General features: G+C 40.7%; 1 protein-coding gene across 1 annotated transcript in view; it reads right to left on the minus strand.

Moving 5' to 3' along the window:
* eys (eyes shut homolog) overlaps positions 1-14,404 on the minus strand; it is a 986,043-nt gene that overhangs the window by 556,952 nt on the left and 414,687 nt on the right. The window contains exons 16-17 of the mRNA XM_069886108.1: positions 10,626-10,750; positions 71-195 (exon numbers count right to left, since the gene is read on the minus strand). Coding sequence (XP_069742209.1) covers positions 71-195; positions 10,626-10,750 — 250 coding nt within the window. The remainder of the gene's footprint in view (positions 1-70; positions 196-10,625; positions 10,751-14,404) is intronic.

The following is a 14,404-nucleotide window of genomic DNA, read 5'->3' on the forward strand; positions in this document are numbered from 1 at the left end:
TCTTTTTGCTGATCAGATTTTCCCAGCAAAACACAGTTAAAGTGAGCAGATTCTTTGCTGAGTGACCTACCACAAATCCTGGGCTGCAGAAACAGGTATAGCCAGGCCGGGGAGTCTTCTGGAAGCAAATACCGTTGATGCATGGATTGGGTTGGCATTCATCAATGTCTACTTGGCAGTGAGAACCTGTCCAGCCTGTCAGAAACAAGAGAGCAAGCACATGAAACACGAGAAAGATTTGAAAACCAAGATGCACATATATGAGGAATGGGTCAGGGTTGATGAACAGAGAGAGCACTCAAGCAGAAATTGTACTGCCACAAGATATAGTTAACAAACTCTTTTACAACTACTTTGCCCATCCCCTAATTCACACAATTTCCTTTTCACTGGTTGCCCCAGCATTTAATATTGCTCTCAGTGGGTTTGTTTTGAACCCCAAAACAGCAAAGAGATTCTGCCTTTTCTCTGTACCAATTGATCTCGTTCTGTTATTCTGCTCATTAGTATCCCACTATGTATGAAATCTCTACTAGTCTGCGTTTTTGATATATGCAATAATAACTGAACTTAATTTTTTTGTTTTCAGGTTCTTACCTGATTGTACCCCTATCCACTTCTCTGCAATCCTCCTCCTGACCTGCATACATCCTTGATTGTCAACACTCTACAACAGTCATTGTGCTACTAGCAGACAAATTTGACCCCTCTACTCCTTCCCTAAACTCTCCTTGATTTCCTCCTTTGAGATGCTCTGTAAAACCTACCCTTTATGGTTTTATGCCCGAATGACTCATTTTATAGTTTTATTGTCTGTTAACATTCCAGTCAAGTACAGACGGATACTTAATGCATTCAATGTGCAATATAAATACAAATGGCAGTCATCAAGGGACTTTTACCTTAGTTTCACAATCGTATATAATATTTGCTAATGATTATAAAATATCATCAAAATGATACAAGACTGCAGTTAAATAAATGAAGGCATTGCTGAAATCAAACATAAAATTCATTAGTGCTTTGAAACCTGAACATGGTTTGTGAAAGAAAAACATTGAAGCTATTTTAATTCAGAAAACAAGAAATTCAAGAAATTCTCTGCCACTTGGATAATCTTTGCAGCACTGTTGTCTCCACAGTTTGAATCCTGAAGAGATGTGTAAAACTAGAGAAGGAGCAGAAAAGATTCACAAGGAAGATGCCAGGACTTGAATTATGAGGAGAGACTCAATAGGCGAGGTCAGTTTGTCCTGGAGTAAAGGAGCTTGAGGATATACCTTAAGGTTTTGTAAAATGGTGAAAAGCACAGAGAGGATGGATTGTCACAGTCTTTTTCTCAGGATGGGGAGTCTAAAACTATAGAGCCCAAGTTTAAGGTGAAAGAGGAAAGATTTAAAGGAGACCTGATAAGTATGTGTCTCTCTTTCTCCCCACCTCCCCCCCACCCCCCCACAAACAAGAAATTGGTGGGTACATGGATCAAGCTGCAGCAAGAACTGGTAGATGTGAATATAATTATAAAAGACATGCAGACAGATACTTGGAGAGGAAAGGCTTAAAGCAGTGGTTCTCAACCATTTTCTTTCTACTTATATACCACTTTAAGTAATCCCTATGTCATAGATGTACTGTGATTAGTAAGGGATTGCTGAAAGTGGAATGTGGGTGTGTGGTGTGCTGTTAGAGAGAATCAGACACACACAAGGTAATCCACAAAGACTTCCACAGAGACAGGCTGGCTGTGGCTGCAGCAACTCTGAGTGAAGCCTCAGGAGGCCAGCACAGGCTTATATCCCGGAGGGTGATCGACACCCGACCGGGTGGGGCTTGATCCATTCAGACCGACTGATTGGCAGCCGGCCAAGTGTTTTCCTGTCCCCTTACACTCCTGGAGGAACTCAAAGTAGGCCGGTGGTGTACCACCAGAGGGTGGAAAGAAAAAGATGAAAACCACTGTTTTATCGTACCTAATTGATTTGTTACGTGCACGGTTTCATAACTCCAAAGGAAATGGGCCAATGACAATTTTTCTCAAGCAAAATATTTCAGTAACAATTGGGTCTAGAGCAGTGATTTTCAATCTTCCCTCCCACTCACATACCACTTTAAGCAATCCCTTACTAATCACAGAGCACCGATGGCATAGGGATTACTCAAGGTAGTATGAGAGTGGAAAGAAAAAGGTTGAAACTACTGGGTTAGAGGGAATGTAGGCCAAAGGCAGGAAAATGGGACTTGCTCAAAAACTCCATGGTCAGCACAAATGGCTTGGGCAGAAGGGTCTCTTTCCATGTTGTATGACTGCATTTTATTTTACTATATTGGAAACAAACCTTTAAATAATTTTAGTAATACAATGTTACAGGATAAATTTAAACTGATGGCTATCCTCCAATTACAATTTCCTCCCTCATCCCCTTCCCACAGCTTAATCTTGGTCTTTTTCTTATTTGGTTACACAATGTCCACAGGCATAATTGTAGTGTTTTTTTTTCTTATAATATCTTTTCTGAAGAGCGTGTGGTGAACTGCAGGTCTCAACTTTCACTTCAAATTACTGCACTGGTTTAATAGAAAGTCAGGGATTGCATCTTTTCAGAGGCTTAAATCTGGGATGACACTCCAGTACCGTACTCTACAATCTGGGATGACACTCCAGTACCGTATTCTACATGCTGCACTATCAGGAAGACCTCTCATGACCTTGAGAAGTCCCCAAGTGCTTCACAGTCAAAAAAATTAAGTACTTTTAAAATGCAGTTACTGTTGTGATACAGCTAATTGGCAAACAGCAAGACAAAAATAATGTGGGAATTCTAAAATCATCCATTGTAATGGTGTTGGATCCTTTACACCCACTAGAAGATTGGAACCAGATTAGTCTGAAAGATGTGACAGGCATCTCCACCTTCAACACACACCCAGCTGCAATGCAGCAGGTTGGATAAAACTGAAATTTCTGCAGGTGACACAGCTGTTTTGGCAGCTGTCTGCCCAGAATTTGTGTGATTAATGGCCACTGTAAATTGCCCCCAGTCAATGGGTTAATGGTAGAGTCTGGGGGTGGGGGGCTTTGCAGTGAATGAAAATGCAAAGAATTGAATATGGGATTATTATAGATTAGTGCAAATGAGTTGTAGACCAGTTTCCTTTCTGTGTCCCTCTGAATTTGTGCATTCAGAACAGCCTTATAACATCAGTGCAAGGGTTTCTATAGGCATGGTTCTTGCCCAACCATCTCCATTTGCTCAATCAAAAACATTCCTTTCATCCAGGTTCTGTCCATTTCTTTTATTCCTAATACTCTTAGCTGGCTACGTTTATGGTTTGCACCCTGCCTGCCCCTCCTCACTAACTCAGAACAGAGCATCATGTTTATGTCCTTCTACCCCAATCTCTGCACTCACATTCCGATTCCCACCCCTCTGCCAAACTAGTTTAAACCCTCCCCAACAGCTCTAGAAAACGTGCCCACCCAGATATTGGTCCCTTTCCAGTTCAGATGCAGCCTGTCCCTTTTGTACAGATCAGATCTTCCCCAGAAATCTGAACCCCTGCACAAAATCTTCAGCCACACATTTATCTGCCACAACTTCCTGTTCCTACTGTCTCTGGCATGTGGCACAGGCAGAAATCTTGAGATCATCACCCTTGAGATCCTGCTTTTTAGACATCTTTCCCAGCTCTCTATATTTTTCCTTCAGGACCTCACCCTATTCCTATCTATGTCATTGGTCCCCCATGTGAACCACGACATCTGGCTACACACCCTCCCCCTTCCAGAATCTATGGACTCGATCAGGGACATCCCTGATCCTAGCTCCTGGGAAGCAACATAGCATCTGGGAGCCTCCAGCTTACCAAACCTCCTATCTGCTCTCCCAACCAACGAGTCCCAATTACCATAGCTCTCCACTTCTCCCCCTTCCCTTCTGAACTGAGGGGTCAGCAGCTGTGCAAGATTATTGGTCCCTGGCAGATTGTTTCCCCCTCTCCCCACCCACCCAAAAGTATCCAAAGCAGTACACTTGCTGTTGAGTGAAATGACCAAAGGGGTTCTCTGCACTGTCTGCCTTTTCCCCCCCCCCCCCACCACTCCCAGTTACTTGTCTCCTGACCCTTAGCTCCTCTATCACTGCTTCTGCATCCTACCCAAACCAAGGACATTTACCATAGATACTTCAACTCTATGAACCAGCACATCTTTAACAAGTGGGAGGAAACCCAAGCAGTGGAAAAAAAAAATCACGCAGACACAGGACAAAATGCAAATTCCACATAGACAGCACATGAGGTCATGATGAAAATCAAACCCAGATCTCCGGAGCTGGGAGACAGCAGTGCCACTCCATGCATCACTCTGCCACCCTGAGTATCTCAGAGTCTGGTGAAGTTGCATCATACAACTTGACATCCCCTTGGGCATCATCTTCAAAGCCCAAGTCAGTGATGGAATATTGATCATTGTGTGGCTCCAACAACAGTCAAATAAGCTCGACACCACCCAGGGCAAAGCAGCCCATCTGAATGACATTCAATTAACCATCTACTCTTTTAGCACCATTTTACAGTAATTGAAGTGCATGTCATCTACAAATTACATACAGTTACCCAGCAACATCCCACACCACCACAATGGAAGAGGGAGAACAGGTGCAAAGGAACACCATAATCTGAACTGGTTTCCATCAGACTTGGAATTAAACCCAGCAACAGAAGAGAGGAATGGTGATACATTTCCAAGAACTCCTGTCCCATAACACTATGGGAGGACCTTCACCAGAAGAGCTGTAGAAGTTTGAGAGGCAGGTCACTATCCATATTCTGGAGAAAGGTTAAAGAGGGGCAATAAATCTTGACCTTGCCACCAAAACCTAGTTCCCACAAATCAAATCAAAAACATCCTTTCTTTGGTTTCTAGTTTATTATATCACTAAATAACCTGAAGCATTTTATTGAATGATAAATATCAGGAGCCTGGATAGTTATTACAAATCAGTATACTCACGGACACTTCATGCTTTCAACCTGCAGGCAAAAATTATTGTTCAGCTATGAACCTTTGCAGAGAACTAAACACAAATGTTTTCTCTGGAAACAAAAAAGATTTTTAAAAATATGAATCAGCCTCTATGTTATATATAGAGAATTTAGGTTAAAATGACTTAAGTTAAAATGTGATGATTAATCATAAAAAGGGAAGCCAGAACGGACAGGGAGCTTACTAGCAGCCAAGGACAAAAAGTTCAGCTGGATATGTTTTTTTTAAACATATCTTTTCATGGTCATAGTGAGAGACATGCAGGAGACAAAAGATTGATAAGAAGGGTGAGAAACAGAATTTAGTGTATGTAGAGTTCGCAGCGTACGTAACGAACGTGATAATTAAAAATGCAGTTGTACTTAGAATGCTTTTGCAATACTAACCAATTAAAACAGTATTAATAAGAAGGGGAAGGGCAAACAATAAGGGTATAAAAATCAATGCACTGTATGTATCGGGGCTTAACTGGTGAGAAGCCAGTTGAGTCCAACTCTGCAGACTTGTAAATAAAGCTTGTCGTGTCATCAGTTTTAAAGAGACTCATGTGTGAGAAGTTTTATTTCTGACACTCTACCTTTTCCAATGCATTCTGAGATTTCCAACAGTTGTAGTTTACCTTCTTATCAAACTGTGATCGAGGACTGCAAGTTGTAGCTGCTGATATATTGCGTTGCATGGGTGCCAAGTCAAATGTCTACCCCTTTAACTCATTATTTGATTCTCATTGGACTGTGCTGAGCTTTAGAAGACACTTCATGGAACAATCCAGATATTCAGATCACAGAGAAAACAAAAATTTCATGTATATGGAGTCTTTCATAATCTCAAATGTCTGAGAGCTTGAACACATAATTTTCCAGAGTCATACTCCAATCCTTTCAAACTTTAGACCAGAGGTTACATTTACCCCATGTTCTCTTAGAAAAGCAATGAGACATATCCTTATGTATCTGAAAAACATAAGGAGAACTGTGGCCATCTTGACTGTAACTAGGAGATCATTCAAATTCCTTATTAGAATTTAGTATTGTCGTTTATCCCTCACTTCAGGTTTTCGCCATCTTTACATATTCATGTTTTCAAGTCCATGAAAACTCATTTATTCTCCTCTCTGATAATACAACACAGGTAAAGAAGGCTGGGTCTTCAGATCCCTTCAGTCATTTATCCTCTCCAACACCGGTTGGGAGCACTGCCTTTTTATTTGGTTAGTCAGAGCTTTACAGCATGGAAATAGGCCCTTCAGCCCAAATTTGTCCAAGACGATCAGGTTGCTGATCTGAACTAATCCTATTGCCCGTTTTTGACCCATGTCCTTCCCTACCCATGCACCTGGCCAAATGTCTTGTAAAAATCATAAATGTACTTGTTTCTACAACATCCTGGCACCTCATTCCCCATTTCCACCACCCTGTGTGGAAGAAGATTCCCCTCAGGTCCCTTTTAAATCTTTCACTTTTCATCTTGAATCTGATGCCCTCCCAGTTTTGATTTCGTTAACCTGGGGAAAAGATCATGACTATTCACTTTAGCTATACCTCTCATGATTTTTTATTCCTCTGCAAGATTGCTCCTCAGCCTCTGATGCTCCAGGGAAAAACATTCCAACTATCCAGTCTGTCTTCATTACTCAAGCCCTCAACTCCTGGTAATGTTCTTAGCATTCTTAATAAAATAGGGTTCTTAAAAAAAAAAATGCTCCAGTGATATTTATTCCAAGTTGCAAGTCCAGGAATTCTTTGTTTTTCTTGAGATTCTAAGGCAACCCTGGACTCCTAAATCTTTTAAAGTTTCGCTCCACAATCCTCATGGAGAACTAAATTAATGCCATTGTGAAGAAACCATGCCAGCGTCTCTTCCTCAGAAATTTGTAAAGGTTCAGCATGTCACTGGAAATATTGGCAAACTGCTACAGATGTGTGGTGGAAAGTGTGCTGACCAGCTGCATCACTGTCTGGTATAGGGGCACCAAGATATCAAGAGTAAAACAAAATCGTGCAATAGATGGCAGACGCAGCCCAGTACATGACAGGCAAAATTCTCCCCACCATCAAGAACATCTCCATGGAACACTGGCATCGGAGAGCAGTAGCAATTATCAAGGATTCACACCATCTGCTCTCCCTGCTGCCATCAGCAAAAAAGGTACAGGTGACACAGGTTCAGGAATTAGTTGTTATCCCTCAACTCTCAGACTTCTGAAAAACAGACTCAGAGTCATTTAAGGACTCACATTATTTACTGTAAATCCAAAGGTTGTCATAACCAGAGGAAGGTAGTGGGAACGAGCTCCCACTGCTGCACAAATGCTCTTCATGGCATGCGACTCAAACAGCCTTTGACAACCCAGTCTAACCACTGGCCTTCACATGTGGCATAGTTCTTATGTTCAGTGGAGTTGTTCTTACTGGCAGGAGAAGGGGAAAGGAGGGCTACTGGCATCTTGAAACCAGTTGCTCTGGGGAGATGGGGCTTGTTAACTGCAGATGGTAACGCACCAAGGAGGGGGAAAAACTCAAACCTCTGCTGCCTTGTGGCTATACCTGCTCAAGGGATAGGCTTTGGGAATAAACCTTGAAGAAAAATCTGGAGTTGCAAATCTGAAGGCAGCTGACTGCCGTACTCAGCACCGCCTCAACAACTCCTGTGATGCTGCCAATACCAAACTATATCCATTTTATTGTCCCTTTAGATCTGCCATTAGCATTGGAGAGGGGAGTACTACTACATGGGCAACAGATGGATCTCCATATGAACTCTGTCCTGGCTTGCACCCTGGAGGGGCCACTCCACAGTGACTACCATAGACGCAGTACCCATGGTCGATCATGACCAATGGAGGCCAAAGAAGACATCTCCAGTTTTTTCACAGTTCATTCTTTGAGTACAGACTACAGTTACTGGTAATTAGAAATTCAGTGTGGCCCACAAAAAGAATCTCTAGACATTACATTTGAACTTAGAATTTGGTAAGGTGTACTGTAATGGAATATTTGGGAATGTTTTTGGGAGATAAATTGGTAGGTTACATACACACACCTTAAATCCAATCTTATTTGAAATACTGGAGAATTCATATTCAGTGACTTTACAGAAACTATGGAGAATTCTATGCACATTTCACAAGTAGGTGCTAATTGAAATGATGAAATGAAATGAATAGACTATTGTCTTGGAAGAACAACCAGAGCCAGGTTGTCTGTTTTGGACCTTTTTGCAAGGCTTTTGCATGGCACTCTCTGCAAAGTGCTTACTCAGGTCATTGAGAGATTATTGTTTACCTAAAACAACAGATGGGAGCAGAAGACCGACTCCTATTGTTTGCTGGAGAAGGTCGGGGTTTTTTTGCAAGTGAGAGTGAGAAGGACTTGGTGCTGGCAGTTTGAATCTCAGATAGAGAGACAGAAGGGAGTCTTTGACTGTGTATGAGACATAGACAGCTGTAACAAGCCAGGAGAAGCTTGTTGGAACTGAAACAGAAGCTCCAGAGTGGTGGATGGCTGGAGTGTTATCTATCTGATGTTTCTCTTGGAATAAGAGGAACAGAAAGGAACTCTGTTGTAGCCTGAAAGAAAGAGGTTATCATCTTGAGAACCCTGATGGGGTAAGTTTCATCAGCAAGACATTGAGTTGACTAATGGTGGTACCTCAGTTGTGGAAATCCTGGAACAACACATCTCTCTCTGCAAACCCTACAAGAACCTTCCCAAGTTGTAACTATTTACCTCTCGAGCACCAAAGCCTAGTGAACTTTAAATGTTAAATTCTGAGAACAGTTTAAGAATTGCCTGCATCCAGTGAACTTGGAAGAATGAGGAGTAAGATTGAACTGTGAACCAAAGAACTTTTCTTAAATTTACACATATTACATACACATGCGCTTAGAATTAGAAGAGTGTTAAGTTGGATTAGTTAAGTTAAAGTTTGATTCTGTTTTAATATTTGTTTAAATAACTATTTGTCATAGTGAATATCTATTGCTTCTGGGTTTTGGGCTCTAACAGTACCTTTATCCAAGTAAATATGTCCCTAAGATAGTCCAGGTTTAATGAAATATAAAGTCATTCAGCCCAATGATAAGACCTGTGATCTCAGGTTGTCCAAAACTGCTGACTGGATCACTGACTCGACTCCACCATTCAAATGATGGTTGATGTATTTTTCCTTTCAACCCCATTCTCCTGCCTTCTCCCCATAACTTTTGACACCTTTACTGATCAAGAATCTATCCACCTCTGTTTTAAATATACCCAAAAACATGGCCTCTGCATCTGTCTGTGGGAATGAATTTCACAGATTCTCCACTCTCAGGCTGAAAATACCTTGCATAATTGGTTCTAAAAGGAATTCCTTTTATCTGGGAGTGACCCTCTGATCCTCTACTCTCCTACTACTGGACACATTTTTTTTGCCATATCCACTATCTAGCCCCGTGAATACTTGGTATGTTTCAATGCAATCCCCCCCTCTTCATTCTAAACTCCAATGAACACAGGGCCAGAGCCATCAAACTCTCCTCATATGTTAACTCTCATCCCCAGGATAATTTTGGTAAGCCTCTGAACCGCCTCCATTGCCAGTACATCTTTCCTAGGATATGGGGGACCAAACTGTTTGTAATAGTCCAAATGTGGTCTGACAATACCATCTAAAGCCTTAACATTACACCCTTGCCTTTATATTCTAGTCCTCTCAAAAGTAACGCTACTACATTGCATTTGCCTTCCTGAGCACAAACTCAATCTGCAAGTTAACCTTTGGGTAATCCTGAAATGCTTTGAATTTCTCTTTCTGAATTCTCTCCATTTCAAAAATAGTCTACTACTTTATTCCTTCTTCCAAACTGCATGACCATGCATTTCCCAATCCTATATTCCATCTGCTACTTATTTTCACTCTATAGACTCCCCACTTACTCAATATTACCCGCCCCTCCAACTATCTTTGTATCATCCACAAATTTGGTCACAAAACCATCAATTCTTTCTTCCAAATCATTTGCATACGCATGAAAAGTGGCAGTCACAACATCAGCCCCTGTGGAACACCACTAGTTACTGGCAACCAGCCAGAGGAGGCCCGTTTAATTCCCACACTTTGCCTTCTGTCAGTCAATCTTCTATCATTGTGAGTATTTAATTCTTCACTCTTGTTCAGCAGACTCGTGTGTGGTATCTTGTCAAAGGGCTTCGTAAAACCTAACTCTGCTCATCCTGTACATGTAAAGGAGGAGCTTTGGGAATATTCTCCAATGCGCATCATTATTCACTAAATCCTGACCTCAGTTTTAATTTTAGGATTATCAGGGAAACTGATGTGGGTTTCCTGCCACACAAGGCCAGAAAGATGAGACAAGATGCAAACAGATGTGCTTAGCCACTTTCCTCGTCAAACCAAATCAACCGAGAGTTCTCCTGCAAGAAAGCTTTGGTCATTGGCAAGACTTAGTTTGGCTTTGTTCTTGGGTGAGACATTTTGCCAGCCTGAAAACCTGGATTGACTAACCGAAGAAGTGTGAAAATTATTTCTGGAGTGACTGTTAGCAACACAATATAACCAAACTCTTTTCAGGGCTTACCTTCTTTACATAGGCAAGAATAGCCATTAACTTCATCCTGACAGAGTCCACCATTGAGGCAAGGCCCAGAACTACATTCATCAATTTCTTTCTCACAAATCTGCCCAGCAAAACCTGAAAGACACCTGCAGAAAAGAAATGAGAAAACTTTAAAGGCACATTATTAGATGATTGATGACCAAAGCACTTTAGGAACTGCTAGGACATTGTAGGAGACACAAGGATTAAAGTATGAGGAGAGGCTCGCGTTCCTTGAACTACAGAATATCTAGGAGCGATAGACAGTTTCTAGAATAATTGAAGGAGTGGGAAAACAAAAATTGGAGGCCCAACCTTCAATTCAATACTTCAAAATAAAGGCTTGGGAGAAAATGGAACACTCCCATAAGGACTGCAAAGATCAAAAGCCAATTGAAAATTTCAGAACCAAATGAATAAATTTTCATTGGACAGGAACATTGAGGTACAAAACCAATTAAGATACAGATCATCCATGATCTAATATAATAGCAGAACAAGATTAAGGTACAAAAGATTCAACTCCGTTCCTCTATATTGAAAATGTGACAATCTTCAGGTGATAATGGCCATGGTAATTTTCTTTAAAGGATCTATCTCATATTTTATTAACCTTATAAAATAATTACTACTTCAAATGGCTGTTGTTTTCACCCCAAAGGCCAAGACTGTTTCTTTTCAAGGAGGATCTTACTATAATTTTTGATCTGTGTCCTATTTCACGGTCCCCTGATCAATGATCTGTTGCTTTGGTTGGATAGTTTGCTTTCATTGGAAATAGCTGGGATTTATAAAAGGGCAGAAAGGTGAGTGCGCTGTAGGAAGAATCATTTATTTAATTTTGCACACTGAAAAGTATCAGGTTCAAGCATGCATTAGTTCCCTCGTAATTGCGAAAAAAAGCTTTCAATGGGTTTGAATTACATTTCATCTTTGAAGTTGCCGAGTGAGTGAATTTGGGGTTTAGTCTCAAAAGTGGATTAAAGTTCTCATGATGGATTTTGAAATGCACTTTGTTGACAACAGTAAATTATCCACCAGCTATTCCATTTGCTGCATCAAGAACCTCCTTTCTCCTTTTTATTCTGCTGCCTTTACTCTGACTGGAGGTAGGACTAAATAACACTTTATATCGTGGTTCTCAAATGAAATGAATCTAACAATGCCTGATTTTAGTCTGATAATCTCCAGAATGTTGGGACTCATCCTTTGGTTTTGTGCTGGTAATCCAGCAGAAACATTACTTTAGCACAACCTTATCTAAAAATTGAAACTTAAAAAAAAAATGTGGCAAGAATAACGTGAGCTCACTCACCCAATGGATTCTGCTTGCCTGACCAAGTGACAAAACTGATCAAATGACAAAGAAAAACCCTTTGAGGTTTTAACAGTACTTGTACATTTCAGAACTTTTCTTGACCCATAGATAGTTCCTGCCTCATGGCAAGGTCTTGGTTCAACTTAGTCTCAAGTAGCATCTGAGAAGGATTATGTGATTTCATTTATTCTTAAAATAGGAAATGAGAATTACCAGCATGCTTCCTTCATCAGCCACCTGCGAGATAGATTCAACTTCTGACATCTTGAACTCAATACAGTACTTTGGCTAACATGCAGTTAAAAAAAATTCCCTAAACTTTCCTCCACTCACCTTGAACACACGTTCTCTGGAGTTTGAGATTGTTGCCCCAGGAAAAAGTGCTGGCTGTCCCCAACATCTAAACCTTTAATCTTATATACCTCTAATAAATTAGCTTTCATCCTTCATTAGATCTGATAAATAATGACCTTAAATGAAAGTGAGATGAAGAATACAAGTCATATTTAACTATTACGTACCTGGAGCTTTTCAACATTAGAGTTTGTTGCACCCCAGCATTTTTCAGGATGTAATAAATCAACTTTGGTAAGAAATCAAAGGATAGCGTTTCTTTGGATAATATTCTTCTTTCTTCTTTGGCTTGGCTTCGCGGACGAAGATTTATGGAGGGGGTAAAAAGTCCACGTCAGCTGCAGGCTCGTTTGTGGCTGACAAGTCCGATGCGGGACAGGCAGACACGATTGCAGTGGTTGCAAGGGAAAATTGGTTGGTTGGGGTTGGGTGTTGGGTTTTTCCTCCTTTGCCTTTTGTCAGTGAGGTGGGCTCTGCGGTCTTCTTCAAAGGAGGTTGCTGCCCGCCAAACTGTGAGGCGCCAAGATGCACGGTTTGAGGCGTTATCAGCCCACTGGCGGTGGTCAATGTGGCAGGCACCAAGAGATTTCTTTAGGCAGTCCTTGTACCTTTTCTTTGGTGCACCTCTGTCACGGTGGCCAGTGGAGAGCTCATTAATCTAAACCTTTAATCTTATATACCTCTAATAAATTAGCTTTCATCCTTCATTAGATCTGATAAATACTGAACTTAAATGAAAGTGAGATGAAGAATACAAGTCATATTTAACTATTACGTACCTGGAGCTTTTCAACATTAGAGTTTGTTGCACCCCAGCATTTTTCAGGATGTAATAAATCAACTTTGGTAAGAAATCAAAGGATAGCGTTTCTTTGGATAATATTCTTACCTCATACTCAAATAGACAGACCCATTATGGTGGTTCAATGAAGTAACCAAAACTTATGGTAAATGGAAATGGTTTAGAAGTGCGTTTAACATTTGGGTCATGGCCTACATAAGGATAGTCCACATTCCACCACGCAAAAGATTGATGAAACAACAGAATGCACTCTCAAGAAAATCTCTGAACTCAACTAATTTCATACCAAGTTTGGCAAATTTGTGGTTTTCATTGAAGAAGTGTTTCAAAAACAGGATAATTATTGTGGCAAAGCATTCATATTGTTTAAAAGTCATCTATGGTAAGTACCACACTTTTACAATAGAACATATTAACAATAGGATTATAGCTCCATTTGGTACTCCAGGAGTGAGAAAAGCATCATGAATCCCCTTAACAAATATACTCATTTGTTTCAGCCATTTCTCACCTCGTGCACACACACACACACCCACCTGCTCCATGACCTAAACTTCCTTGCTTCTCTTTCTTGGACGAAGGGTTTGAGACATGAAACTATCTTTACACAGATGATGTGGGTTGACTGAATAGTTCCAAGCTTATCAGGTTTTATTAATAATTAACCTAACCCATGTGTGAAAAAGAGCCAACAGAAGGCCAAAATTCACATCTGGTTGAGCAAAGATGCCTGAAATGGACACTCCTAATGTAGGTGAATGAGACCCTTCTTGTGGAGAAAATCTCTGAGGTTCACCACTGATTGGGGCAAGGTCCATCTGTAAGCTATGAACATTTTGGTTGAGAGAGAACCAGAAAGCAATAGTCAAGGTTAATTAAAAAAAAATTTAGACATACAGCACAGTATCAGGCCACTTCAGCCCACGAGTCTGTGTCATCCAATTCACCTGCAATCCCAGTACATTTCAAGTGGTGGAAGGAAACTGGAGCTCCTGGGGAAAACTCACTCAGATGCAGTGAGAATGCACAAACTCCTTTCAGGCAGCGTGGGATTCGAACTCTAATTGCTGGCACTGTAAAAGTATTGCGCCAACTGCTCTGCTAACCGTACTGCACAATTTGTGAAAACAAAGAAGCATATTTATTTGCCAAAGTTGTGATCATTTTCTTCAGTTCTTTTCAGCAACGGAACTCAAAAATTAAGTTGTTTTTCTATCAACACATACATAATTTGAGGAATTTAAAAATAAATTACAACTCATCATTGGGAGTGAAGTTAACATGGAC

This window comes from Narcine bancroftii, chromosome 6 (genome assembly GCF_036971445.1).
Source record: "Narcine bancroftii isolate sNarBan1 chromosome 6, sNarBan1.hap1, whole genome shotgun sequence".
In the NCBI taxonomy this organism is placed as follows: Eukaryota; Metazoa; Chordata; class Chondrichthyes; order Torpediniformes; family Narcinidae; genus Narcine; species Narcine bancroftii.